At 46.6% G+C, this 25,692-nt stretch overlaps 1 protein-coding gene across 4 annotated transcripts in view; it reads left to right on the top strand.

The window, feature by feature from the left end:
- The first annotated feature begins 3,998 nt into the window (after positions 1 to 3,998).
- Positions 3,999 to 25,692, top strand: part of FSCN1 (fascin actin-bundling protein 1) — an 87,768-nt gene continuing 66,074 nt past the window's right edge. For 2 of the 4 annotated variants that reach the window (XM_069733817.1, XM_069733816.1), the window contains exons 1-2: positions 4,707 to 5,694; positions 8,163 to 8,319. In XM_069733817.1, the coding sequence (XP_069589918.1) occupies positions 4,893 to 5,694; positions 8,163 to 8,319 (959 nt within the window). In that variant the 5' untranslated portion in view covers positions 4,707 to 4,892. Of the gene's footprint in view, positions 5,695 to 8,162; positions 8,320 to 25,692 lie in introns of all 4 variants that reach the window. The other 2 variants (XM_069733818.1, XM_069733815.1) reach the window with 2 other exon arrangements.

Raw genomic sequence — 25,692 nt, 5'->3', positions numbered from 1 at the left:
TATGTAGAGGAAGAGTGTGAGCCGCCCTCACAGGATACCAGAACATTGGGGGATATGTCGTCCTGGCTTTATGGATCTATGTAGAGGAAGAGTGTGAGCCGCCCTCACAGGATACCAGAACATTGGGGGATATGTCGTCCTGGCGGATCTATGTAGAGGAAGAGTGTCAGCCGCTCTCACAGGATACCAGAACATTGGGGGGATATGTCGTCCTGGCTTTATGGATCTATGTAGAGGAAGAGTGTGAGCCGCTCTCACAGGATACCAGAACATTGGGGGGGATATGTCGTCCTGGCTTTATGGATCTATGTAGAGGAAGAGTGTGAGCCGCTCTCTCAGGATACGAGAACATTGGGGGGGATATGTTGTCCTGGCTTTATGGATCTATGTAGAGGAAGAGCGTGAGCCGCCCTCACAGGATACCAGAACATTGGGGGGATATGTCGTCCTGGCTTTATGGATCTATGTAGAGGAAGAGTGTGAGCCGCCCTCACAGGATACCAGAACATTGGGGGATATGTCGTCCTGGCTTTATGGATCTATGTAGAGGAAGAGTGTGAGCCGCCCTCACAGGATACCAGAACATTGGGGGATATGTCGTCCTGGCGGATCTATGTAGAGGAAGAGTGTCAGCCGCTCTCACAGGATACCAGAACATTGGGGGGATATGTCGTCCTGGCTTTATGGATCTATGTAGAGGAAGAGTGTGAGCCGCTCTCACAGGATACCAGAACATTGGGGGGGATATGTCGTCCTGGCTTTATGGATCTATGTAGAGGAAGAGTGTGAGCCGCTCTCTCAGGATACGAGAACATTGGGGGGGATATGTTGTCCTGGCTTTATGGATCTATGTAGAGGAAGAGCGTGAGCCGCCCTCACAGGATACCAAAACATTGGGGGGATATGTCGTCCTGGCGGATCTATGTAGAGGAAGAGTGTGAGCCGCCCTCACAGGATACCAGAACATTGGGGGATATGTCGTCCTGGCTTTATGGATCTATGTAGAGGAAGAGTGTGAGCCGCCCTCACAGGATACCAGAACATTAAGGGGATATGTCGTCCTGGCTTTATGGATCTATGTAGAGGAAGAGTGTGAGCCGCCCTCACAGGATACCAGAACATTGGGGGGATATGTCGTCCTGGCTTTATGGATCTATGTAGAGGAAGAGCGTGAGCCGCCCTCACAGGATACCAGAACATTGGGGGGATATGTCGTCCTGGCTTTATGGATCTATGTAGAGGAAGAGCGTGAGCCGCCCTCACAGGATACCAAAACATTGGGGGGATATGTCGTCCTGGCGGATCTATGTAGAGGAAGAGTGTGAGCCGCCCTCACAGGATACCAGAACATTGGGGGGATATGTTGTCCTGGCTTTATGGATCTATGTAGAGGAAGAGTGTGAGCCGCTCTCACAGGATACCAGAACATTGGGGGGATATGTCTTCCTGGCGGATCTATGTAGAGGAAGAGTGTGAGCCGCCCTCACAGGATACCAGAACATTGGGGGGATATGTCGTCCTGGCTTTATGGATCTATGTAGAGGAAGAGTGTGAGCCGCTCTCACAGGATACCAGAACATTGGGGGGATATGTCGTCCTGGCGGATCTATGTAGAGGAAGAGTGTGAGCTGCCCTCACAGGATACCAGAACTTTGGGGGGATATGTTGTCCTGGCGGATCTATGTAGAGGAAGAGTGTGAGCCGCCCTCACAGGATACCAGAACATTGGGGGGATATGTCGTCCTGGCTTTATGGATCTATGTAGAGGAAGAGTGTGAGCCGCTCTCACAGGATACCAGAACATTGGGGGATATGTCGTCCTGGCTTTATGGATTTATGTAGAGGAAGAGTGTGAGCCGCCCTCACAGGATACCAGAACATTGGGGGGATATGTCGTACTGGTGGATCTATGTAGAGGAAGAGTGTGAGCCGCTCTCACAGGATACCAGAACATTGGGGGATATGTCGTCCTGGCTTTATGGATCTATGTAGAGGAAGAGTGTGAGCCGCCCTCACAGGATACCAGAACATTGGGGGATATGTCGTCCTGGCGGATCTATGTAGAGGAAGAGTGTGAGCCACCCTCACAGGATACCAGAACATTGGGGGGATATGTCGTCCTGGCGGATCTATGTAGAGGAAGAGTGTGAGCCGCCCTCACAGGATACCAGAACATTGGGGGGATATGTCGTCCTGGCTTTATGGATCTATGTAGAGGAAGAGTGTGAGCCGCTCTCACAGGATACCAGAACATTGGGGGATATGTCATCCTGGCTTTATGGATCTATGTAGAGGAAGAGTGTGAGCCGCCCTCACAGGATACCAGAACATTGGGGGGATATGTCGTACTGGCGGATCTATGTAGAGGAAGAGTGTGAGCCGCCCTCACAGGATACCAGAACATTGGGGGGATGTCGTCCTAGAGGAAGTGTGAGCCGCCGTCATAGGATACCAGGACATTGGGGGGATATGTCGTCCTAGAGGAAGAGTGTGAGCCGCCCTCACAGGATACCAGAACATTGGGGGGATATGTCGTCCTAGAGGAAGAGTGTGAGCCGCCCTCACAGGATACCAGGACATTGGGGGGATATGTCGTCCTAGAGGAAGAGTGTGAGCCGCCCTCACAGGATACCAGAACATTGGGGGGATATGTCGTCCTGGCTTTATGGATCTATGTAGAGGAAGAGCGTGAGCCGCCCTCACAGGATACCAGAACATTGGGGGGATATGTCGTCCTGGCTTTATGGATCTATGTAGAGGAAGAGCGTGAGCCGCCCTCACAGGATACCAAAACATTGGGGGGATATGTCGTCCTGGCGGATCTATGTAGAGGAAGAGTGTGAGCCGCCCTCACAGGATACCAGAACATTGGGGGGATATGTCGTCCTGGCTTTATGGATCTATGTAGAGGAAGAGTGTGAGCCGCCCTCACAGGATACCAGAACATTGGGGGATGTCGTCCTGGCCGATCTTTGTAGAGGAAGAGTGTGAGCCGCCCTCACAGGATACCAGAACATTGGGGGGATATGTCGTCCTGGCTTTATGGATCTATGTAGAGGAAGAGTGTGAGCCGCCCTCACAGGATACCAGAACATTGGGGGGATATGTCGTCCTGGCTTTATGGATCTATGTAGAGGAAGAGCATGAGCCGCCCTCACAGGATACCAGAACATTGGGGGGATATGTCGTCCTGGCTTTATGGATCTATGTAGAGGAAGAGTGTGAGCGGCCCTCACAGGATACCAAAACATTAGGGGGATATGTCGTCCTGGCGGATCTATGTAGAGGAAGAGTGTGAGCCGCCCTCACAGGATACCAGAACATTGGGGGGATATGTCGTCCTGGCTTTATGGATCTATGTAGAGGAAGAGTGTGAGCCGCCCTCACAGGATACCAGAACATTGGGGGATATGTCGTCCTGGCTTTATGGATCTATGTAGAGGAAGAGCGTGAGCCGCCCTCACAGGATACCAGAACATTGGGGGGATATGTCGTCCTGGCTTTATGGATCTATGTAGAGGAAGAGTGTGAGCCGCCCTCACAGGATACCAGAACATTGGGGGATGTCGTCCTGGCCGATCTTTGTAGAGGAAGAGTGTGAGCCGCCCTCACAGGATACCAGAACATTGGGGGGGGGATATGTCGTCCTGGCGGATCTATGTAGAGGAAGAGTGTGAGCCGCCCTCACAGGATACCAGAACATTGGGGGGATATGTCGTCCTGGCTTTATGGATCTATGTAGAGGAAGAGTGTGAGCCACCCTCACAGGATACCAGAACATTGGGGGGATATGTCGTCCTGGCTTTATGGATCTATGTAGAGGAAGAGTGTGAGCCGCCCTCACAGGATACCAGAACATTGGGGGGATATGTCGTCCTGGCTTTATGGATCTATGTAGAGGAAGAGTGTGAGCCGCCCTCACAGGATACCAGAACATTGGGGGGATATGTCGTCCTGGCTTTATGGATCTATGTAGAGGAAGAGTGTGAGCCGCCCTCACAGGATACCAGAACATTGGGGGGATATGTCGTCCTGGCTTTATGGATCTATGTAGAGGAAGAGTGTGAGCCACCCTCACAGGATACCAGAACATTGGGGGGATATGTCGTCCTGGCTTTATGGATCTATGTAGAGGAAGAGTGTGAGCCGCCCTCACAGGATACCAGAACATTGGGGGGATATGTCGTCCTGGCTTTATGGATCTATGTAGAGGAAGAGTGTGAGCCGCCCTCACAGGATACCAGAACATTGGGGGAATATGTCGTCCTGGCTTTATGGATCTATGTAGAGGAAGAGTGTGAGCCGCCCTCACAGGATACCAGAACATTGGGGGGATATGTCGTCCTGGCTTTATGGATCTATGTAGAGGAAGAGTGTGAGCCACCCTCACAGGATACCAGAACATTGGGGGGATATGTCGTCCTGGCTTTATGGATCTATGTAGAGGAAGAGTGTGAGCCGCCCTCACAGGATACCAGAACATTGGGGGGATATGTCGTCCTGGCTTTATGGATCTATGTAGAGGAAGAGTGTGAGCCGCCCTCACAGGATACCAGAACATTGGGGGAATATGTCGTCCTGGCTTTATGGATCTATGTAGAGGAAGAGTGTGAGCCGCCCTCACAGGATACCAGAACATTGGGGGGATATGTCGTCCTAGAGGAAGAGTGTGAGCCGCCCTCACAGGAAACATCTGCCCTCTGCAGCGAGTCCACCACACGCTTCCATTGTGTGGAGTCTCCTCCCTCCGTCTGTCCCGCTCCCCATCCCTTTTCCCTCCTCGGATTTTGGGAGTCCTCCGCCTCTGCTCGGAGGTAATAGACGCTGAGCGCCCTCCGGTAGAGACGAGCTTATTTCCTCTGCACTGAATAACGGTTCCGATCCCGGCAATCATGAGCAGCTCCGGACCTCTACAGCTCGGGCTCATCAACTGTAACACTAAATACTTGACCGCCGAGATGTTCGGCTTCAAGATAAACGCGTCGGCGTCCAGCTTGAAGAAGAAACAAGTATGGCTGCTGGAGCCCGTGGGCGAGGAGGCGGTGCTGCTGCGGAGCCATCTGGGCCGGTACCTCTCGGCGGACAAGGATGGGCGCGTAGCTGGGGAGACCGAGCTTCCCGACAGCGAGTGCCGCTTTTTGGTGAGCGCTCAGGGCGATGGCCGCTGGGTGCTGCAGTCCGAGGCTCACGGCCGGTACTTGGGTGGCTCTGAAGACCGAATCAGCTGCTTCTCCCCCTCCGTGTCCCCTGCGGAGAAGTGGGCCGTTCACCTAGCCATGCACCCCCAGGTCACCATATATAGCGTCACCCGCAAGCGATACGCCCGCCTGGGGGTCAGCGGCGAGGAGCTGTCGGTGGAGCGGGATGTGCCGTGGGGTCTGGACTCCGTCATCACGCTGCTCTTCCAGGAGAACCGGTACAGCCTGCAGACCCCCGACCACCGGCTGCTGTCCATGGACGGGAGCCTGCTCAGCGAGCCCGGGCCGGACGCCAAATACACGCTGGACATCTCAGCTGGGAAAGTCGCCTTCAGGGCTAGTGATGGCCGCTACCTGTCCCCCTCCGGACCGAGCGGCACGCTGAAGGCGGGGAAGAACCGGAAGGTCGGCAGGGATGAGCTGTTCGTACTGGAGAGGAGCTGCCCACAAGTGGTGCTCACAGCTGGCAACGGGCGCAACGTGTCCACCCGCCAAGGTGAGTGACTGAGGGGAGTGTGGTGTGTACCCGAGCTGCCGGTATACGGGGTCTAAGAGGGTAGAGCCGGGTGCCACATATAGGAGGGAGGCAGGTAAATGCAGAGCTGTGTGCCACATATAGGAGGGAAGCAGGTAAATGCAGAGCTGTGTGCCACATATAGGAGGGAGGCAGGTAAATGCAGAGCTGTGTGCCACATATAGGAGGGAGGCAGGTAAATGCAGGGCTGTGTGCCACATATAGGAGGGAGGCAGGTAAATGCAGGGCTGTGTGCCACATATAGGAGGGAGGCAGGTAAATGCAGAGCTGTGTGCCACATATAGGAGGGAGGCAGGTAAATGCAGAGCTGTGTGCCACATATAGGAGGGAGGCAGGTAAATGCAGAGCTGTGTGCCACATATAGGAGGGAGGCAGGTAAATGCAGAGCTGTGTGCCACATATAGGAGGGAAGCAGGTAAATGCAGAGCTGTGTGCCACATATAGGAGGGAGGCAGGTAAATGCAGAGCTGTGTGCCACATATAGGAGGGAGGCAGGCAAATGCAGGGCTGTGTGCCACATATAGGAGGGAGGCAGGTAAATGCAGGGCTGTGTGCCACATATAGGAGGGAGGCAGGTAAATGCAGAGCTGTGTGCCACATATAGGAGGGAGGCAGGTAAATGCAGAGCTGTGTGCCACATATAGGAGGGAGGCAGGTAAATGCAGAGCTGTGTGCCACATATAGGAGGGAGGCAGGTAAATGCAGAGCTGTGTGCCACATATAGGAGGGAGGCAGGTAAATGCAGAGCTGTGTGCCACATATAGGAGGGAGGCAGGTAAATGCAGAGCTGTGTGCCACATATAGGAGGGAGGCAGGTAAATGCAGGGCTGTGTGCCACATATAGGAGGGAGGCAGGTAAATGCAGGGCTGTGTGCCACATATAGGAGGGAGGCAGGTAAATGCAGGCTGTGTGCCACATATAGGAGGGAGGCAGGTAAATGCAGAGCTGTGTGCCACATATAGGAGGGAGGCAGGTAAATGCAGAGCTGTGTGCCACATATAGGAGGGAGGCAGGTAAATGCAGAGCTGTGTGCCACATATAGGAGGGAGGCAGGTAAATGCAGAGCTACGTGCCCCGGCTGTACCGTGTGGGCCCAGCTGTAGACCCTCTGCCCGGCCTTCTATCATTCTTTGAGAATAAGGTCTTTGTCTGCTGCTGCATAAGGTTTTCCCCACCCTAAGCCCATGAGGAGGTTTGAACAAATGTAGACTGCCCCCTCCCAGGGAAAAAGTGTGCGCAGGCGCGGCCCCATGGGGCAACCAGAATCAGACTGATTGTCATCTATGGTGCACCAACTGATCATATCTCATTATTTGGATCAAGGTACCCTGGACCACTAGTACTCAAAATGAACATCTCAATGTCCTGAATAATATGTGGAATCCAAATCATGACGTATAAAAAAAAAAAAGGGGGTCTTACTAGAGTGCTAGCATGAAAATAACCCCAAACCACTGGGATAAAACTGTAACTCTTAATAAACCTGTTAAGTGCCGGTTTTCTTCTTTAGGCTATATGGGTTAATGTGCAATAATGGCCACTTCTTATAATAGTTCATACCCATGTACCCTTTTGGAATGTTATATTTTTCTGAGAGTGTTTTTACTCTGACATGTGTGAGAGGGTGTATTTCTCTCTCTTCCTCCCCCTCCTCTTTTCCTCCCATGTCATCTGTACCTGGTCACTTTAATAAAATAATTTTTTGCTAATTATCTTTATTGGAATTTTTTGCCGTGTTTTTTTCTTTGTTGCTCTGTATTTATCTTGTAGAGCAGGATAAGCACGAGCTGCTCTTTTTTATACAGATGAATATTCCAGTGAGAAATAAAGAAATTAGTGCACTCAACCTTTTACCATGGGGTCTGGTTTTAGGATGGCTGCTTTCCCGTAGATAACAGATTCTTAAAAACTGTGTTAATATTGCAATGAGATAAAAAAAAAAAAAAGGTGGGGGGGGGGGGAATAGGGAAGGGATATTCTCAACTCACCTGTGTGTGTGTGTGAATACAGCCTCCATAGTAGGGTGACGTTCATGGACTCCAGCTAGGCAGCAAAGTCAAACAGAAAAAAGGGGATTCTTGCATCCTCAGCTTGTTGAGATTAAAACATGACTTTTAATAATAACGTTTAAAATGAGTCATAATGATAAAATAAAATAGAGGGGGACCAAGAGGCCTGAGCTCGAAATGCGTAGACAGATGTCCTAATCTCCCCTCCCCCACTTCCCCCTCCTTCCCCTGCATTTTATTTTATCATTATGATTTTTTAATTTTAAATGTTATCATTAAAATCATGTATTAATTTCAACACCAAGCGGATGCTGGAATACCCTTTTTTTTATTTGACTTAATATTTCAATACAATATATGTTTTAGGATACAAAAGCAGTGTCCAAATTGAATACAAATTGCATAACTTAACTTTTTAGGGATTGATCTGTCTGCAAACCAAGATGAGGAGAGCGATCAAGAGACATTCCAATTGGAGATCAAGGAGGACACAAAGAAGTGTTCCTTTCGGACTCATAGTGGGAAATATTGGACCCTGTCAAGTAATGGCGGAATCCAAGCAACTGCTTCAACTTTGTGAGTTTACCAACTGTTTGGCCAAATCTTTGGAAACCTAAGCAATGCAGATTGACATATGTTAGTGCTAAAATTTGTTAGATGTCTTTCAGAATTCTGTGTAAAATGCCTGCTTATACATTGGACTTGTAATGTGCAGGTAAAACGAGCAACATTTTAAAATTTCATCTTTTCCTATTTCTTTATCTCCCATAAACTAGTGTGGCAAGTTACTGTTTGTGCATAGCCATCTCTGCATCTAGAATGGGGACTGGACATACTTGTACACTTTCATGAGGTGGCTCACTGCTTAACTACCCAAACCAATCATATCTAGTGTTCTTGGGTGTATCAGATTCTGCTATGCATACTTAATCCACAACATTAGCTTAGGCCAAGTGTCTCTGCCATTTCACCTTTCTGATATGCCACCCAATTCATTTATAAGAGAAGAAGGGATACAACTAAATAAGTCGTACAAGTGAAGTAGTTAAAAGTGTTATTCTAAGTTGTTGACTGCTGGGCCCTCCATCAAGCATAAAAAATGGGCTCTAGACCACCCTGTGTGATTGGGAGCAATAGTTTCACATCCACACCACCATTGCATCCATTGCCTTTAAGACTAACGGAGAAGGCTGAGTGCTCTAATAGGCTACAACTACTATGCAGTCACAAGACCCAAATTGACATCTCGGGTATTACTGGGTACTACATATTTCAATGATATGCATAAAAGTTATCATAGAAGGCTACCCTACAAGGCTATTGTGGAGCAACTGTAGGATCAGTGGGTGCTCTAGTCCCCTAGCTTGAGATGGTATGGACCAGGGATCTTCCCACTGAGCGCCTGCTCTCCTTACCCATGTCTATAATACTACTAAGACAATGCAGGGTAAGTGTAAAACAGTGCGACAATACTTTATTGAGCCACAAAACAGACAGTAATATATAGGACAGTCTCGGCAAAATGCACAAGATAGTGCACATTACAGGCTTTCCAGGATTAGAGCAACTGCAACATTGGGGCCTCCAGGGCCGACTACCCCCACCAGTGGCACCCTGTTTTTAGCGGACACCCGAAAGAAGATACCGACAAGCTTAGGAAGCTGACAGTCCATGGATGTATGTGGCCAGGTGACTGGATTGTCCCAACCTGAATTCACCAAATGCCTTTTGAGGTCATTGAAGCAGCTCTGTATTTTTTTTAGTTGTAGCCAAGATGCCATGGCTCCTGTAATGTAGAGTCTCTCAAAACCTCGGCAGATCTCTATTCTCATTCAAAAATTGCTCTGTATTTTCATGACTATGAAAATTGTCCCTTCTCCCTGAAGGCATCAAAACTATGAATTAACACATGTGGAATTATATACTTAATTTCAGTTGTTTCACACCTTTTTGTTATGTCTTATATTCTAGGTTCTTCAAAGTAGCCACCTTTTGCTTTGATGACTGCTTTGCACACTCTTGGCATTCTCTTGATGAGCTTCAAGAGGTAGTCACCGGAAATGGTCTTCCAACAATCTTGAAGGAGTTCCCAGAGATGCTTAGCACTAGTTGGCCCTTTTGCCTTCACTCTGCGGTCCAGCTCACCCCAAACCATCTCGTTTGGGTTCATGTCTGGTGACTGTGGAGGCCAGGTCATCTGGCGTAGCACCCCATCACTCTCCTTCTTGGTCAAATAGCCCTTACACAGCCTGGAGGTGTGTATGGGGTCATTGTCCTGTTGAAAAATAAATGATGGTCCAACTAAACGCAAACCGGATGGAATAGCATGCCACTGCAAGATGCTGTGGTAGCCATGCTGGTTCAGTATGCCTTCAATTTTGAATAAATTCCCAACAGTGTCACCAGCAAAGCACCCCCACACCATCACACCACCTCCTCCATGCTTCACGGTGGGAACCAGGAATGTAGAGTCCATCTGTTCACCTTTTCTGCGTCGCACAAAGACACGGTGGTTGGAACCAAAGATCTCAAATTTGGACTCATCAGACCAAAGCACAGATTTCCATTGGTCTAATGTCCATTCCTTGTGTTCTTTAGCCCAAACAAGTCTCTTCTGCTTGTTGCCTGTCCTTAGCAGTGGTTTCCTAGCAGCTATGGCTACTTTCACACTAGCGTCAGAATCTCCCCGTCGCAATGCATCGGGGAGAGATTCCGACGCTAGCGTTTAACGTACTGCACAACGGAGGCAGCGGATGCATTTCTCCGGCGCATCCGCTGCCCCATTGTAAGGTGCGGGGAGGTGGGGGCGGAGTTCCGGCCGCGCATGCGTGGTCGGAAAAAGCGGTCCGTCAGGAGCAGAAAACGTTACATGTAGCGTTTTTTGCTCCCGACGGTCCGCAAAAGCACGACGCATCCGTCGCTCGACGGATGCGACGTGTGGCAATCCGTCGCAAATGCGTCGTCAATACAAGTCTATGGGGAAAAAACGCATCCTGCAAGCACTTTTGCAAAACGACGCATTGTGACGGATTGCAGAAAACGCTAGTGTGAAAGTAGCCTATTTTACCATGAAGGCCTGCTGCACAAAGTCTCCTCTTAACAGTTGTTGTAGAGATGTGTCTGCAGCTAGAACTCTGTGTGGCATTGACCTGGTCTTTAATCTGAGCTGCTGTTAAAGGGACACTAAGGAAAAAGAAGACTGACAGCACTCACTTATTGGGGCGCCAGGTCCACATCCAGGGAACCTTCCTGGATTGTCCACATAGTCCAAAGAAAAACAGAAGACCAGCGCTCCATCCGGATGTATTGTTCCAAAGTGCAAACTTTATTGAGCCATGTAGCAGCAACGTTTCGACCCAGAGGTCTTTGTCAAGCATACCTAAACCTGCAGCGGAGCGGCCTTAAATAGCGTGGATGTTACACAAAACACCAATCACCACCAGGTCCGCCCCCTGTCACATAATATCACATTTAAATAACAAAACACACATCAATTACATATCAACTAAAAATCCACCACCGCAGATATAAACACCATAGAGGAAGCATGAAAAAGATACACACACAATATAATATGTATGTTGTTTATCTTTACATCCACCAATACAATCGATGCATCTAACGTTACTATGGAGATATAAACCAATCGTAGATAAAGCAAACTCCACCAATACCTAACTGTTGTGAACGGCGCCTAAAAATACACATAGCCTATCAGATAGTCCCAATCATACAAGCGTATATTCAACCAACCGGCCACCCTGTTGTAAGCTAAACCGCTCACGTCATATCCTGTCCTGGTCTCCACACCGATCACCGGACCCGGCGATATCAGCGTCATCAGAGCCACACGCATGCGCACACCACGCCGCAAGGGCACCTCCCAAGGACCAGGGAGACCAATCGGCAGATGTAACCGCCCACCACTACAGTCACATGACATGAAGGGAGCTTGTATCCAAGGCAATATAAACAAAAACAACGCTCCCAGGCTGCCTAATCCAGCGCAGCCCAAATACGAGTCCTTTATGCAGCCCCCGCATACGGGAGTATACCCGCAGCCGACACTATACGTGCACCGCCACCCGACAATGCAACCCACAGATCGGCGCGCGTACCCCCACATATAACCGAGGCGCAACAGGAGCACAGTCAGGAGCCTAAATTCAAAGATATTACTATACTAAAGGGCCAAATGTCAAATATAAAGGACAAAGACGCCCATCCACCCATATATGCTATAAAGCCCCACCGCAAAATACACAATCAAGTGGAATTAAATGATATAAAATATAGCGGAATCTGATCATCTAAGCCATAGCTTCAATCCCGTCCTCCATTGTTCAAACTGCATCCACTCTCCAATGCCTATACTTAGATAACCACCTATGGGAAAATGAAAAAGAAAAAAGAAGAAAAAAAACAAAATATAAAAACCACGGAGTGGAACATGTAAAAGAGACTAATATAAAATTACACCGACGCGAGCTGCCCGCATCTCATCAATACCGTAAAACTATACCACACAGTTATGTAAGTTGTAATCCAGGTTCAAACCACCCGGTTGTAAAGATCCCAGCAAGAATATCCACTTCAACTCTTTCTGCTTTAATAACTGCAGTCTGTCCCCACCCCTCCTCAGGGTCGGCACACTATCAATAACCCTGAAACGCAGTTGATTGACAGAATGTTTATGTTCCAAGAAGTGTTTCGGGACAGGTAACTCAGTCAAGCCAGTTCTCACAGTGCTCTTGTGTTTGATTATTCGAGCTCTGACCTCCATGGTTGTCTCACCAACATAGGTGAGCCCACACGGACAAACAATCATGTATACCACCCAACTGGACGTACAAGTGTACCTCTCTTTCAAGAAAATCCTTCTGCCAGTATGGGGATGGCAGAAGAATTCACCTTTTAAAATGTTGTTGCAACACGAGCAACCCAAACATGGAAAATTACCATGCTTGGCCACCCTGAGGGTACTCTGAATCGAGGATTTAGAAGTCCCCACATCAGAGCGAACCAACCTGTCCTTGAGATTGCGCCCCCTTCTATAGGACATCAGAGGATACGTCATAAAGCTAGGGATCGATGGAAAACCCCGTTGTAGAAGTGACCAGTGTTTCCTAATCACTCTACCAATCTGATTACTTGCTGGATTATAGGTGGTCACAAATGGGATTCGATCACATACCCGTTTTTCCCGTGTCTTTTTACGAACACTTTCACGAGAGCAATTCAGGGTTCTCTCCTTGAACCTCACAACCTCCTTACCAGGATACCCCCTCTGTAAAAACTTCGAGCACATCTCATCAAGACGTAGATTGACCCTATCCTCATCTGACACAATCCTCCGAACCCGCAACAACTGACTCCACGGCAATGAATTAACCATCCGTCTCGGGTGGTTGCTATCGAACATCAACAAACTATTCCTGTCAGTTTCTTTAACAAAAATATCAGTTCGCAACCTACCCATATCCTTATATACCAAAGTATCCAGGAATTGAATCTGAGTCATAGAGTGTGTAAGGGTAAATTGCAGCTCAGAGTGTATCTGATTCAGATAAATCTGGAACTCCAGCAGTTCTTGTACACTACCTTCCCAAATGACAAAAATATTGTCAATGTAACGCCACCAGGCTCTGACGTGACGCCAGAGGATGGAACCGTACACAAACCTGTCCTCAAGCACCGCCATAAAGATGTTAGCATACGTGGGGGCCACATTAGACCCCATGGCGGTGCCCCTCAACTGCAGGAAAAAATCGTCCCCAAAGAGGAAAAAATTCCTCCTGAGGACGAACTCCAACAGTGTGAGGACAAGCTGTGCACACTCCGGGGCCACGTCAGAGCCTGATAGCATACATGAGACCGCATCCAAACCCTTTTCATGTTCAATAGACGTGTATAGCGATACAACATCAAAGGATGCCAAAACCGTCATCTCAGTAACCTTAACCTTCTCAATCTTATCCAAAAAGTCGTTGGTATCCTTCACATATGACCTCGCTGAAACTGCAAAGGGACGTAATATACGATCCAGAAAAATGGCCGTTTTGTTAAACAATGAGCCCCGGCCCGAAACAATGGGGCGACCCGGGGGATCACATAAACACTTATGTATTTTCGGCAACACGTATATTACCGGTGTGACAGGAAAATCAACAATCAAAAATTCTGACAGCTTATGGTCAATGAGTCCCATAGAAAGGGAATCACTGACCACAAGCTGTAATTCTCTCTGAAATCCAGATGTCGGATTACCAGGCAATTTCGCATACACAGAATCATCAGCCAGTTGTCGCTGTATCTCAGCCTTATATTTCACACTGTCCATCACAACTACCGCTCCGCCCTTATCGGCTGGTTTGATGGTTATTGATGGATTCCCGGCCAATGTTTCCAAAGTCACTCTTTCCCTATACGACAAATTGTGGACTGACTGAGGTCTAAAGTCTTTCCTTATCTTTTCAATATCCTTCCGTACTAGCTCAATATACGATTCAACAAAATGGTTCTTACTAGGAGGTTGAAAGGAACTCTTATTATACAGACCCACTTCACACAGCGTAAAGCCACGGGTAGGGGCCTCACAACTCGTACTGCCACCATCCACCCTATCTAAAAAATAAGAGGATAGTCTCAGTCTCCTGAAAAAAGCATGTAAATCAACCTCCAAACCAAACCAGTCCGGATTATTCGATGGACAAAAAGAAAGTCCCTTAGATAGGACTTTAAGTTCTATGTCAGACAAAATCATAGACGAAATATTGACCACCAACTCCTTACTGGTTACTGATTGTCCCTCATATTCCTCGTCCTCATTGTGGTGTTCCGCCCCACACGTTGTATCCGGGATGTGCTGCCATTTTCTGTGTTTGCGACCACCTCTCCGGCCACGCCTCCTGGAGTCGTTTTGTCCATCCTTTCTTTGCCTAAAAAATGCTGCTGATCCTTCCTGGCTCCTCCAAAGCTGGAATCATCTGTCGACTCGGAGTCAGCCGTAGTAAAGCCAAAATTGGACTGTTTCTTATTCTGTATTTTCTTACGTCTCCTTGGTGTCATCGGTCTCTTCCTCCCACTATTGGAATACTGATTAGAGGTAGATTGCCAAGAGAATACATGGCCCATTTTATAGTCATCAGCATCGCGAAACCATTTGGTGCGCTTAGTGGTCTCTATGTCATTTCTAAATTTAGACAGATTCTCACCCATCTTAGTTTCCAGGGGCCCCCAATCTTGTGCTGTCAGTTGAGACTTCAATTGCTCCTCCAAGCCAGCAATATTCTGTTTAATCACAATAGTCTCAGCCTTCAGAAATTCAATGTTCAACAACATAATGTCGAACGCATATTTATTCGAGATTGACTCAAATTTCGTACAGAACTGGACGTTGTCCGGAAGTAAAGTCGGTCTTAGATGTGGTCGCAACCCACGTGGTATTCTACGGACCTTAAAATATTCAGTCAAAGTTATAATATGTAATTCAAAAGAAATCAATCTCCGTTTCTCATTCTCCAATTTTCTCTTTAGCATCTCCGTAGTCGGCTTGCTCAAAAAAGCAGTGTCCATATTAGTATCTGATAAAATACGTACAGCATCGTCGTCGGTGTAAGAAAAAGTCATGGCATTACCCAGATCACCCACATCTGGGTTAACAATTGTATCCATCTTGGAAATAGGGTGCCCGTCAATCCAGGTTCAAACAGTACAACAAGGAAAAAAAAGACTGACAGCACTCACTTATTGGGGCGCCAGGTCCACATCCAGGGAACCTTCCTGGATTGTCCACATAGTCCAAAGAAAAACAGAAGACCAGCGCTCCATCCGGATGTATTGTTCCAAAGTGCAAACTTTATTGAGCCATGTAGCAGCAACGTTTCGACCCAGAGGTCTTTGTCAAGCATACCTAAACCTGCAGCGGAGCGGCCTTAAATAGCGTGGATGTTACACAAAACACCAATCACCACCAGGTCCGCCCCCTGTCACATAATATCACATTTAAATAACAAAACACACATCAATTATGACGTGAGCGGTTTAGCTTACAACAGGGTGGCCGGTTGGTTGAATATACGCTTGTATGATTGGGACTATCTGATAGGCTATGTGTATTTTTAGGCGCCGTTCACAACAGTTAGGTATTGGTGGAGTTTGCTTTATCTACGATTGGTTTATATCTCCATAGTAACGTTAGATGCATCGATTGTATTGGTGGATGTAAAGATAAACAACATACATATTATATTGTGTGTGTATCTTTTTCATGCTTCCTCTATGGTGTTTATATCTGCGGTGGTGGATTTTTAGTTGATATGTAATTGATGTGTGTTTTGTTATTTAAATGTGATATTATGTGACAGGGGGCGGACCTGGTGGTGATTGGTGTTTTGTGTAACATCCACGCTATTTAAGGCCGCTCCGCTGCAGGTTTAGGTATGCTTGACAAAGACCTCTGGGTCGAAACGTTGCTGCTACATGGCTCAATAAAGTTTGCACTTTGGAACAATACATCCGGATGGAGCGCTGGTCTTCTGTTTTTCTTTGGACTATGTGGACAATCCAGGAAGGTTCCCTGGATGTGGACCTGGCGCCCCAATAAGTGAGTGCTGTCAGTCTTCTTTTTCCTTGTTGTACTGTTTGAACCTGGATTGACGGGCACCCTATTTCCAAGATGGATACAATTGTTAACCCAGATGTGGGTGATCTGGGTAATGCCATGACTTTTTCTTACACCGACGACGATGCTGTACGTATTTTATCAGATACTAATATGGACACTGCTTTTTTGAGCAAGCCGACTACGGAGATGCTAAAGAGAAAATTGGAGAATGAGAAACGGAGATTGATTTCTTTTGAATTACATATTATAACTTTGACTGAATATTTTAAGGTCCGTAGAATACCACGTGGGTTGCGACCACATCTAAGACCGACTTTACTTCTGGACAACGTCCAGTTCTGTACGAAATTTGAGTCAATCTCGAATAAATATGCGTTCGACATTATGTTGTTGAACATTGAATTTCTGAAGGCTGAGACTATTGTGATTAAACAGAATATTGCTGGCTTGGAGGAGCAATTGAAGTCTCAACTGACAGCACAAGATTGGGGGCCCCTGGAAACTAAGATGGGTGAGAATCTGTCTAAATTTAGAAATGACATAGAGACCACTAAGCGCACCAAATGGTTTCGCGATGCTGATGACTATAAAATGGGCCATGTATTCTCTTGGCAATCTACCTCTAATCAGTATTCCAATAGTGGGAGGAAGAGACCGATGACACCAAGGAGACGTAAGAAAATACAGAATAAGAAACAGTCCAATTTTGGCTTTACTACGGCTGACTCCGAGTCGACAGATGATTCCAGCTTTGGAGGAGCCAGGAAGGATCAGCAGCATTTTTTAGGCAAAGAAAGGATGGACAAAACGACTCCAGGAGGCGTGGCCGGAGAGGTGGTCGCAAACACAGAAAATGGCAGCACATCCCGGATACAACGTGTGGGGCGGAACACCACAATGAGGACGAGGAATATGAGGGACAATCAGTAACCAGTAAGGAGTTGGTGGTCAATATTTCGTCTATGATTTTGTCTGACATAGAACTTAAAGTCCTATCTAAGGGACTTTCTTTTTGTCCATCGAATAATCCGGACTGGTTTGGTTTGGAGGTTGATTTACATGCTTTTTTCAGGAGACTGAGACTATCCTCTTATTTTTTAGATAGGGTGGATGGTGGCAGTACGAGTTGTGAGGCCCCTACCCGTGGCTTTACGCTGTGTGAAGTGGGTCTGTATAATAAGAGTTCCTTTCAACCTCCTAGTAAGAACCATTTTGTTGAATCGTATATTGAGCTAGTACGGAAGGATATTGAAAAGATAAGGAAAGACTTTAGACCTCAGTCAGTCCACAATTTGTCGTATAGGGAAAGAGTGACTTTGGAAACATTGGCCGGGAATCCATCAATAACCATCAAACCAGCCGATAAGGGCGGAGCGGTGGTTGTGATGGACAGTATGAAATATAAGGCTGAGATACAGCGACAACTGGCTGATGATTCTGTGTATGCGAAATTGCCTGGTAATCCGACATCTGGATTTCAGAGAGAATTACAGCTTGTGGTCAGTGATTCCCTTTCTATGGGACTCATTGACCATAAGCTGTCAGAATTTTTGATTGTTGATTTTCCTGTCACACCGGTAATATACGTGTTGCCGAAAATACATAAGTGTTTATGTGATCCCCCGGGTCGCCCCATTGTTTCGGGCCGGGGCTCATTGTTTAACAAAACGGCCATTTTTCTGGATCGTATATTACGTCCCTTTGCAGTTTCAGCGAGGTCATATGTGAAGGATACCAACGACTTTTTGGATAAGATTGAGAAGGTTAAGGTTACTGAGATGACGGTTTTGGCATCCTTTGATGTTGTATCGCTATACACGTCTATTGAACATGAAAAGGGTTTGGATGCGGTCTCATGTATGCTATCAGGCTCTGACGTGGCCCCGGAGTGTGCACAGCTTGTCCTCACACTGTTGGAGTTCGTCCTCAGGAGGAATTTTTTCCTCTTTGGGGACGATTTTTTCCTGCAGTTGAGGGGCACCGCCATGGGGTCTAATGTGGCCCCCACGTATGCTGACATCTTTATGGCGGTGCTTGAGGACAGGTTTGTGTACGGTTCCATCCTCTGGCGTCACGTCAGAGCCTGGTGGCGTTACATTGACGATATTTTTGTCATTTGGGAAGGTAGTGTACAAGAACTGCTGGAGTTCCAGATTTATCTGAATCAGATGCACTCTGAGCTGCAATTTACCCTTACACACTCTATGACTCAGATTCAATTCCTGGATACTTTGGTATATAAGGATATGGGTAGGTTGCGAACTGATATTTTTGTTAAAGAAACTGACAGGAATAGTTTGTTGATGTTCGATAGCAACCACCCGAGACGGATGGTTAATTCATTGCCGTGGAGTCAGTTGTTGCGGGTTCGGAGGATTGTGTCAGATGAGGATAGGGTCAATCTACGTCTTGATGAGATGTGCTCGAAGTTTTTACAGAGGGGGTATCCTGGTAAGGAGGTTGTGAGGTTCAAGGAGAGAACCCTGAATTGCTCTCGTGAAAGTGTTCGTAAAAAGACACGGGAAAAACGGGTATGTGATCGAATCCCATTTGTGACCACCTATAATCCAGCAAGTAATCAGATTGGTAGAGTGATTAGGAAACACTGGTCACTTCTACAACGGGGTTTTCCATCGATCCCTAGCTTTATGACGTATCCTCTGATGTCCTATAGAAGGGGGCGCAATCTCAAGGACAGGTTGGTTCGCTCTGATGTGGGGACTTCTAAATCCTCGATTCAGAGTACCCTCAGGGTGGCCAAGCATGGTAATTTTCCATGTTTGGGTTGCTCGTGTTGCAACAACATTTTAAAAGGTGAATTCTTCTGCCATCCCCATACTGGCAGAAGGATTTTCTTGAAAGAGAGGTACACTTGTACGTCCAGTTGGGTGGTATACATGATTGTTTGTCCGTGTGGGCTCACCTATGTTGGTGAGACAACCATGGAGGTCAGAGCTCGAATAATCAAACACAAGAGCACTGTGAGAACTGGCTTGACTGAGTTACCTGTCCCGAAACACTTCTTGGAACATAAACATTCTGTCAATCAACTGCGTTTCAGGGTTATTGATAGTGTGCCGACCCTGAGGAGGGGTGGGGACAGACTGCAGTTATTAAAGCAGAAAGAGTTGAAGTGGATATTCTTGCTGGGATCTTTACAACCGGGTGGTTTGAACCTGGATTACAACTTACATAACTGTGTGGTATAGTTTTACGGTATTGATGAGATGCGGGCAGCTCGCGTCGGTGTAATTTTATATTAGTCTCTTTTACATGTTCCACTCCGTGGTTTTTATATTTTATGTTTTTTTTCTTTTTTTTTTTTTCTTCTTTTTTCTTTTTCATTTTCCCATAGGTGGTTATCTAAGTATAGGCATTGGAGAGTGGATGCAGTTTGAACAATGGAGGACGGGATTGAAGCTATGGCTTAGATGATCAGATTCCGCTATATTTTATATCATTTAATTCCACTTGATTGTGTATTTTGCGGTGGGGCTTTATAGCATATATGGGTGGATGGGCGTCTTTGTCCTTTATATTTGACATTTGGCCCTTTAGTATAGTAATATCTTTGAATTTAGGCTCCTGACTGTGCTCCTGTTGCGCCTCGGTTATATGTGGGGGTACGCGCGCCGATCTGTGGGTTGCATTGTCGGGTGGCGGTGCACGTATAGTGTCGGCTGCGGGTATACTCCCGTATGCGGGGGCTGCATAAAGGACTCGTATTTGGGCTGCGCTGGATTAGGCAGCCTGGGAGCGTTGTTTTTGTTTATATTGCCTTGGATACAAGCTCCCTTCATGTCATGTGACTGTAGTGGTGGGCGGTTACATCTGCCGATTGGTCTCCCTGGTCCTTGGGAGGTGCCCTTGCGGCGTGGTGTGCGCATGCGTGTGGCTCTGATGACGCTGATATCGCCGGGTCCGGTGATCGGTGTGGAGACCAGGACAGGATATGACGTGAGCGGTTTAGCTTACAACAGGGTGGCCGGTTGGTTGAATATACGCTTGTATGATTGGGACTATCTGATAGGCTATGTGTATTTTTAGGCGCCGTTCACAACAGTTAGGTATTGGTGGAGTTTGCTTTATCTACGATTGGTTTATATCTCCATAGTAACGTTAGATGCATCGATTGTATTGGTGGATGTAAAGATAAACAACATACATATTATATTGTGTGTGTATCTTTTTCATGCTTCCTCTATGGTGTTTATATCTGCGGTGGTGGATTTTTAGTTGATATGTAATTGATGTGTGTTTTGTTATTTAAATGTGATATTATGTGACAGGGGGCGGACCTGGTGGTGATTGGTGTTTTGTGTAACATCCACGCTATTTAAGGCCGCTCCGCTGCAGGTTTAGGTATGCTTGACAAAGACCTCTGGGTCGAAACGTTGCTGCTACATGGCTCAATAAAGTTTGCACTTTGGAACAATACATCCGGATGGAGCGCTGGTCTTCTGTTTTTCTTTGGGTTAAAGGGACACTGTCACCTGAATTTGGAGGGAACAATCTTCAGCCATGGAGGCGGGGTTTTTGTGTGTTTGATTGCACCTTGTGCAGGCGTGTACTACGGAGGACAGAGAATGAACTTCAATCCAATATTGCAGCCAGCGGGTAAGGAAAGGGTGAATCAAACACACAAAAACCTCGCCTCCATGGCTGAAGATTGTTCCCTCCAAATTCAGGTGACAGTGTCCCTTTAACCTGCGATTTCTTAGGCTGGTGACTCGGATAAACGTATCCTCAGAAGCAGAGGTGACTTTTGGTCTTCCTTTCCTGGGGCAGTCCTCATGTGAGCCAGTTTCTTTGTACTGCTTGATGGTTTTTGCCACTGCACTTGGGGACACTTACAAAGTTTGCCCAATTTTTCAGACTGACTGACCTTCCTTTCTTAAAGTAATGATGGCCACTCGTTTTTCTTTACTTAGCTGCTTTTCTCTTGCCATAATACAAATTCTAACAGTCTATTCGGTAGGACTATCAGCTGTGTATGCACGAGACTTAGGCACAACACAACTGATGGTCCCAACCCAATTTATAAGGCAAGAAATACCACTTAGTAAACCTGACAGGGTACACCTGTGAAGTGAAAACCATTCCCGGTGACTACTTCTTGAAGCTCATCAAGAGAATGCCAAGAGTGTGCAAAGCAGTCATCAAAGCAAAAGGTGGCTACTTTGAAGGATCTAGAATATAAGACATAATTTCAGTTGTTTCACACTTTTTGTTTAGTATATAATTCCACATGTGTTAATTCATAGTTTTGATGCCTTCAGTGTGAATGTACAATTTTCATAGTCATGAAAATACAGAAAAGTCTTTAAATGAGAAGGTGTCCAAACTTTTGGTCTGTACTGTATATACCGTATATTCTCGCATATAAGCCGAGATTTTCAGCCCATTTTGGGGGGCTGAAAGTCCCCCTCTTGGCTTATACTCGAGTCATACCCAGGGGTCGGCAGGGGAGGGGGAGCGGGGGCTCATTACAGTAATGAATATGCGGCTCCACCTCCCATAGGGGTGGAACCGCATATTCATTACTGTAATGAGTGGTAACGGTGAACGCTCAGTACAGGAAGAAGCAGCAGCGCCGGGGAAGCAGGGAATGCACTGCGCCAGGAGCAGGTGAGTATAACAGGGAGGGGAGCGCTGCGCGATATTCACCTGCTCCTCATTCCGGCGCCACTCCGTCTTCAGCGTCTTGTGCTGTGACGTTCAGGTCAGAGGGCGCGATGATGTGGTTAGTGCACGTCCTCTGCCTGAACGTCAGTGCACAAGACGCTGAAGATGGAGCGGCGCCGGAACGAGGAGCAGGTGAATATTGAAAGTGCCTGGGGCCTGAGCGACGTAGAGGTGAGTATGTGTTTTTTTTTTTTTTTTTTTATTGCAGCAACAGCAAATGGGGCAAGTGTCTGTATGGAGCATCTTATGGGGCCATAACGTTTGTGCAGCACTATATGGGGCAAGTGTCTGTATGGGGCCATAATCAACATTTGCGCAGCACTATATGGGGCAAGTGTCTGTATGGGGCCATAATCAACATTTGTGCAGCACTATATGGGGCAAGTGTCTGTATGGGGCCATAATCAACATTTGTGCAGTACTATATGGGGCAAGTGTCTGTATGGAGCATCGTATGGGACCATAACGTTTGTGCAGCACTATATGGGACAAGTGTCTGTATGGGGCCATAATCAACATTTGTGCTGCACTATATGGGGCAAGTGTTTGTATGGGGCCATAATCAACGTTTGTGCAGCACTATATGGGGCAAGTGTCTGTATGGGGCCATAATCAACATTTGTGCAGCACTATTTGGGGCAAGTGTGTCTATGGAGCATCTTATGGGGCCATTACTAACTTTTTATGCAGGATTATATGGGGCATATTTTAATATGAAGCATCTTATGGGGCCATCATGAACTTTATGGAGCATTATATCGGGCTCCTGATTCAATATGGATATTCAAAAACACTTAACCTACTGATGCCTCAATTAATTTTACTTTAATTGGTATATATTTTTACTTTTGACATTTACCGGTAGCTACTGCATTTTCCACCCTAGGCTTAAACTCAAGTCATTATGTTTTCCTAGTTTTTTTTGTGGCAAAATTAGGGGGGTCGGCTTATACTCGGGTCGGCTTATACTCTAGTATATACACTATATATATTTCACAACTATCATTCAGGCATTTTTTCACAGGTTTGGTGGAAGGAGATCATTTCTCACTGCTCGGGTGTTCTAACATGCATAATTTGTCCTTCAAATTTGCAGAGCACCAAAGGGTTGTCAACATATTAATAAACCTCTTTCAATTATCCTGTGCCTTTGTTTCCCAAGTATCGTAGAACAATAGTGGAACTGCAATACTAGGACAGATACAATAGCTAATCAGCAGCCATTCAACAACCATTATAGCATAGTATTATAGTAACATTTGTCATATTCTTTGCTGAAGTCAAGATATACTAAGTATCTCACACCATCCTTATTGAAACAATGACCAAGTATGGAATGGACAAGGCAATTGTTAGGTGGATTCATAACTGGCTTAGTGATCGGACCCAAAGAGTGGTCGTAAATAGTTGCACATCCAGTTGGAAGAATGTCTCAAGTGGGGTACCACAGGGTTCTGTCCTGGGCCCTGTATTGTTCAACATCTTTATCAATGATTTAGGCCAGGGTCACACTGGCGACTAAAATGGGCGAGTGCAATGCGATAAAAAAATTGCATTGCACTCAGAGCAATATTAAAATATGGGGCAGCTCCCAGCAGCCAATTTTTTTTGTCGGTTTCCTCTGTCTGAGACAATCGCAGCATGCTGCGATTGTCACGGACACTCGGCCGACTCTCGGCTCGCTTGCACCCATATAAGCCTATGGGTGCGAGTGAGACAACGCACATCACTTGGATATCATCCGAGTGCTGTGCGTTAAACGCTGACCCCGGCGTTAGAGGCGATGGAGAAATTAGTTTCTCTGCCTCCTCCGCAGCGGTGCTCCGATCCGTCTCTGCTAGAGGCCCGGAGCACAGACGCATGACACTCAGCTCCACCACGCAGCAGAGCAGGAGCAGAGGGTCATTCGCATATCGCATCGGATGCAATAAGCTAGTGTGACTCCAGCCTTACATGACGAAATTGAGTGTACACTGATTAAGTTTGCTGACGACACCAAGCTAGGAGGGATAGCTAATACTAGAGAAGAGAGAGAGGATTCAAAAAGATCTAAATAAGCTGGAGCAGTGGGCAGCAACTAACAGACTGGTTTTTAACAATGAAAAATGCAAAGTACTACATTTGGGCAATAAAAATGAAAAAAGCATATACAGAATGGGAGGAATAAGGCTAAGCAACACCACATGTGGAAAAGGCTTGGGTATACTAATAGATCATAAACTGAACATGAGTCAATAGTGTGGTGCAGCTGCAAAAAAATGGCAAATAAAATTCTGGGATGTATTAACAGAAGCATACAGTCTAGATCGCACAAACGTATTATTGCCCTCTACTCCTCTTTGGTCAGACCTCATCTGGAATACTGTGTCCAGTTTTGGGCACCACACTTTAAAAAAAGACATCAACATACTGGAGCAAGTTCAGAGAAGAGCGACCAGAATGGTGACCGGTTTGCAAACCATGTCCTATGAGGGGCAGTTACAGGATTTGGGAATGTTTAGCTTGCAAAAAAGAAGATTGAGAGGAGACTTAATAGTTGTCTACAAATATCTCAACGGTTGTCACAGAAGGATCATTTTTTATTCTCTTTTGCACAAGGAAAGACTAGAAGCAATGGGATGAAGCTGAATGGGAGGAGACACAGATTAGACATTAGAAATTTTTTTTTGACAGGGTGATCAATGAGTGGAACAGGCTGCCACGAGAGGTGGCAAGTTCTCCTTCCATGGATGTCTTCAAACAGAGGCTGGACAGACATCTGTCTGGGATGATGTAGTGAATCCTGCTTTGAAATGGGGGTTGGACCAGATGACCCAGGAAGTCCCTTCCAACTCTACCATTCTATGATTCTATGAACATTGATTCATTTGCCAATAAGAGTCAATGTTCATTCTCATATTAACAATAGGTCATGTCCCTGGGCCTACTTAAATGCGTCTGGAGAATTAAGAATAAATGCTATTTCGTCACGGTTGTGTATGTGAGATCACTATACTTCTTGGTTAGCTTACTAAAAGCATTTTGTAATGCTTATTTAGTTAAGACCTAAAACCCTGTACTGGACAGGAAAAAACATACCTATTCAAAGTAACCCTCCACTCTGACACTTTAAATGCAAATATATCGTATTTTCCGGACCATTTTTTACAGACCATTACCTTAGCCCATTGGGGGAATGGGGCGTGGCGATAGTGGTGTGGGGTGACAGAAGGCAGGGTTGCTGCTGCAGGAAGCCGGCAGCAGGAGAGGGGCAATGCTGTGGGCCCCGAGCTGGGAGGAGGGAGTGTCCCAGAGGTGCGGAGAACGGGCCCTGGTCTTCAATAAAATATCATCGCTGAGATGTGAGTGGAGTCCCCATCCTGCCTATTAATTTCCCAGTATTGGGCTTCAGGAAAATGGCGGCCTGAGACGGCACATGCACAGATTACGATCTCTTCTATGTTGAGATCATGGCTCTGTGGGCCATGTCATGACTTCTCGAACTCCTTGTCATTCTTTACTCTGTCGATAGTTCTTAATGACTGACTATATGGAGTCATTGTTTTGTTGAGGATTAAATAAGAAGCCAGATTAAATAAGAAGCCAGTCAGATTCCTCATTGATTGTATTGCACAAAGGATATTTATGTGCCTGGATTT

The sequence above is a fragment of the Ranitomeya imitator genome, chromosome 7 (genome assembly GCF_032444005.1).
Source record: "Ranitomeya imitator isolate aRanImi1 chromosome 7, aRanImi1.pri, whole genome shotgun sequence".
Classification (NCBI taxonomy): Eukaryota; Metazoa; Chordata; class Amphibia; order Anura; family Dendrobatidae; genus Ranitomeya; species Ranitomeya imitator.
Note: the sequence above shows the minus strand (reverse complement) of the source record. Positions and strands in the feature narration are given on the sequence as shown.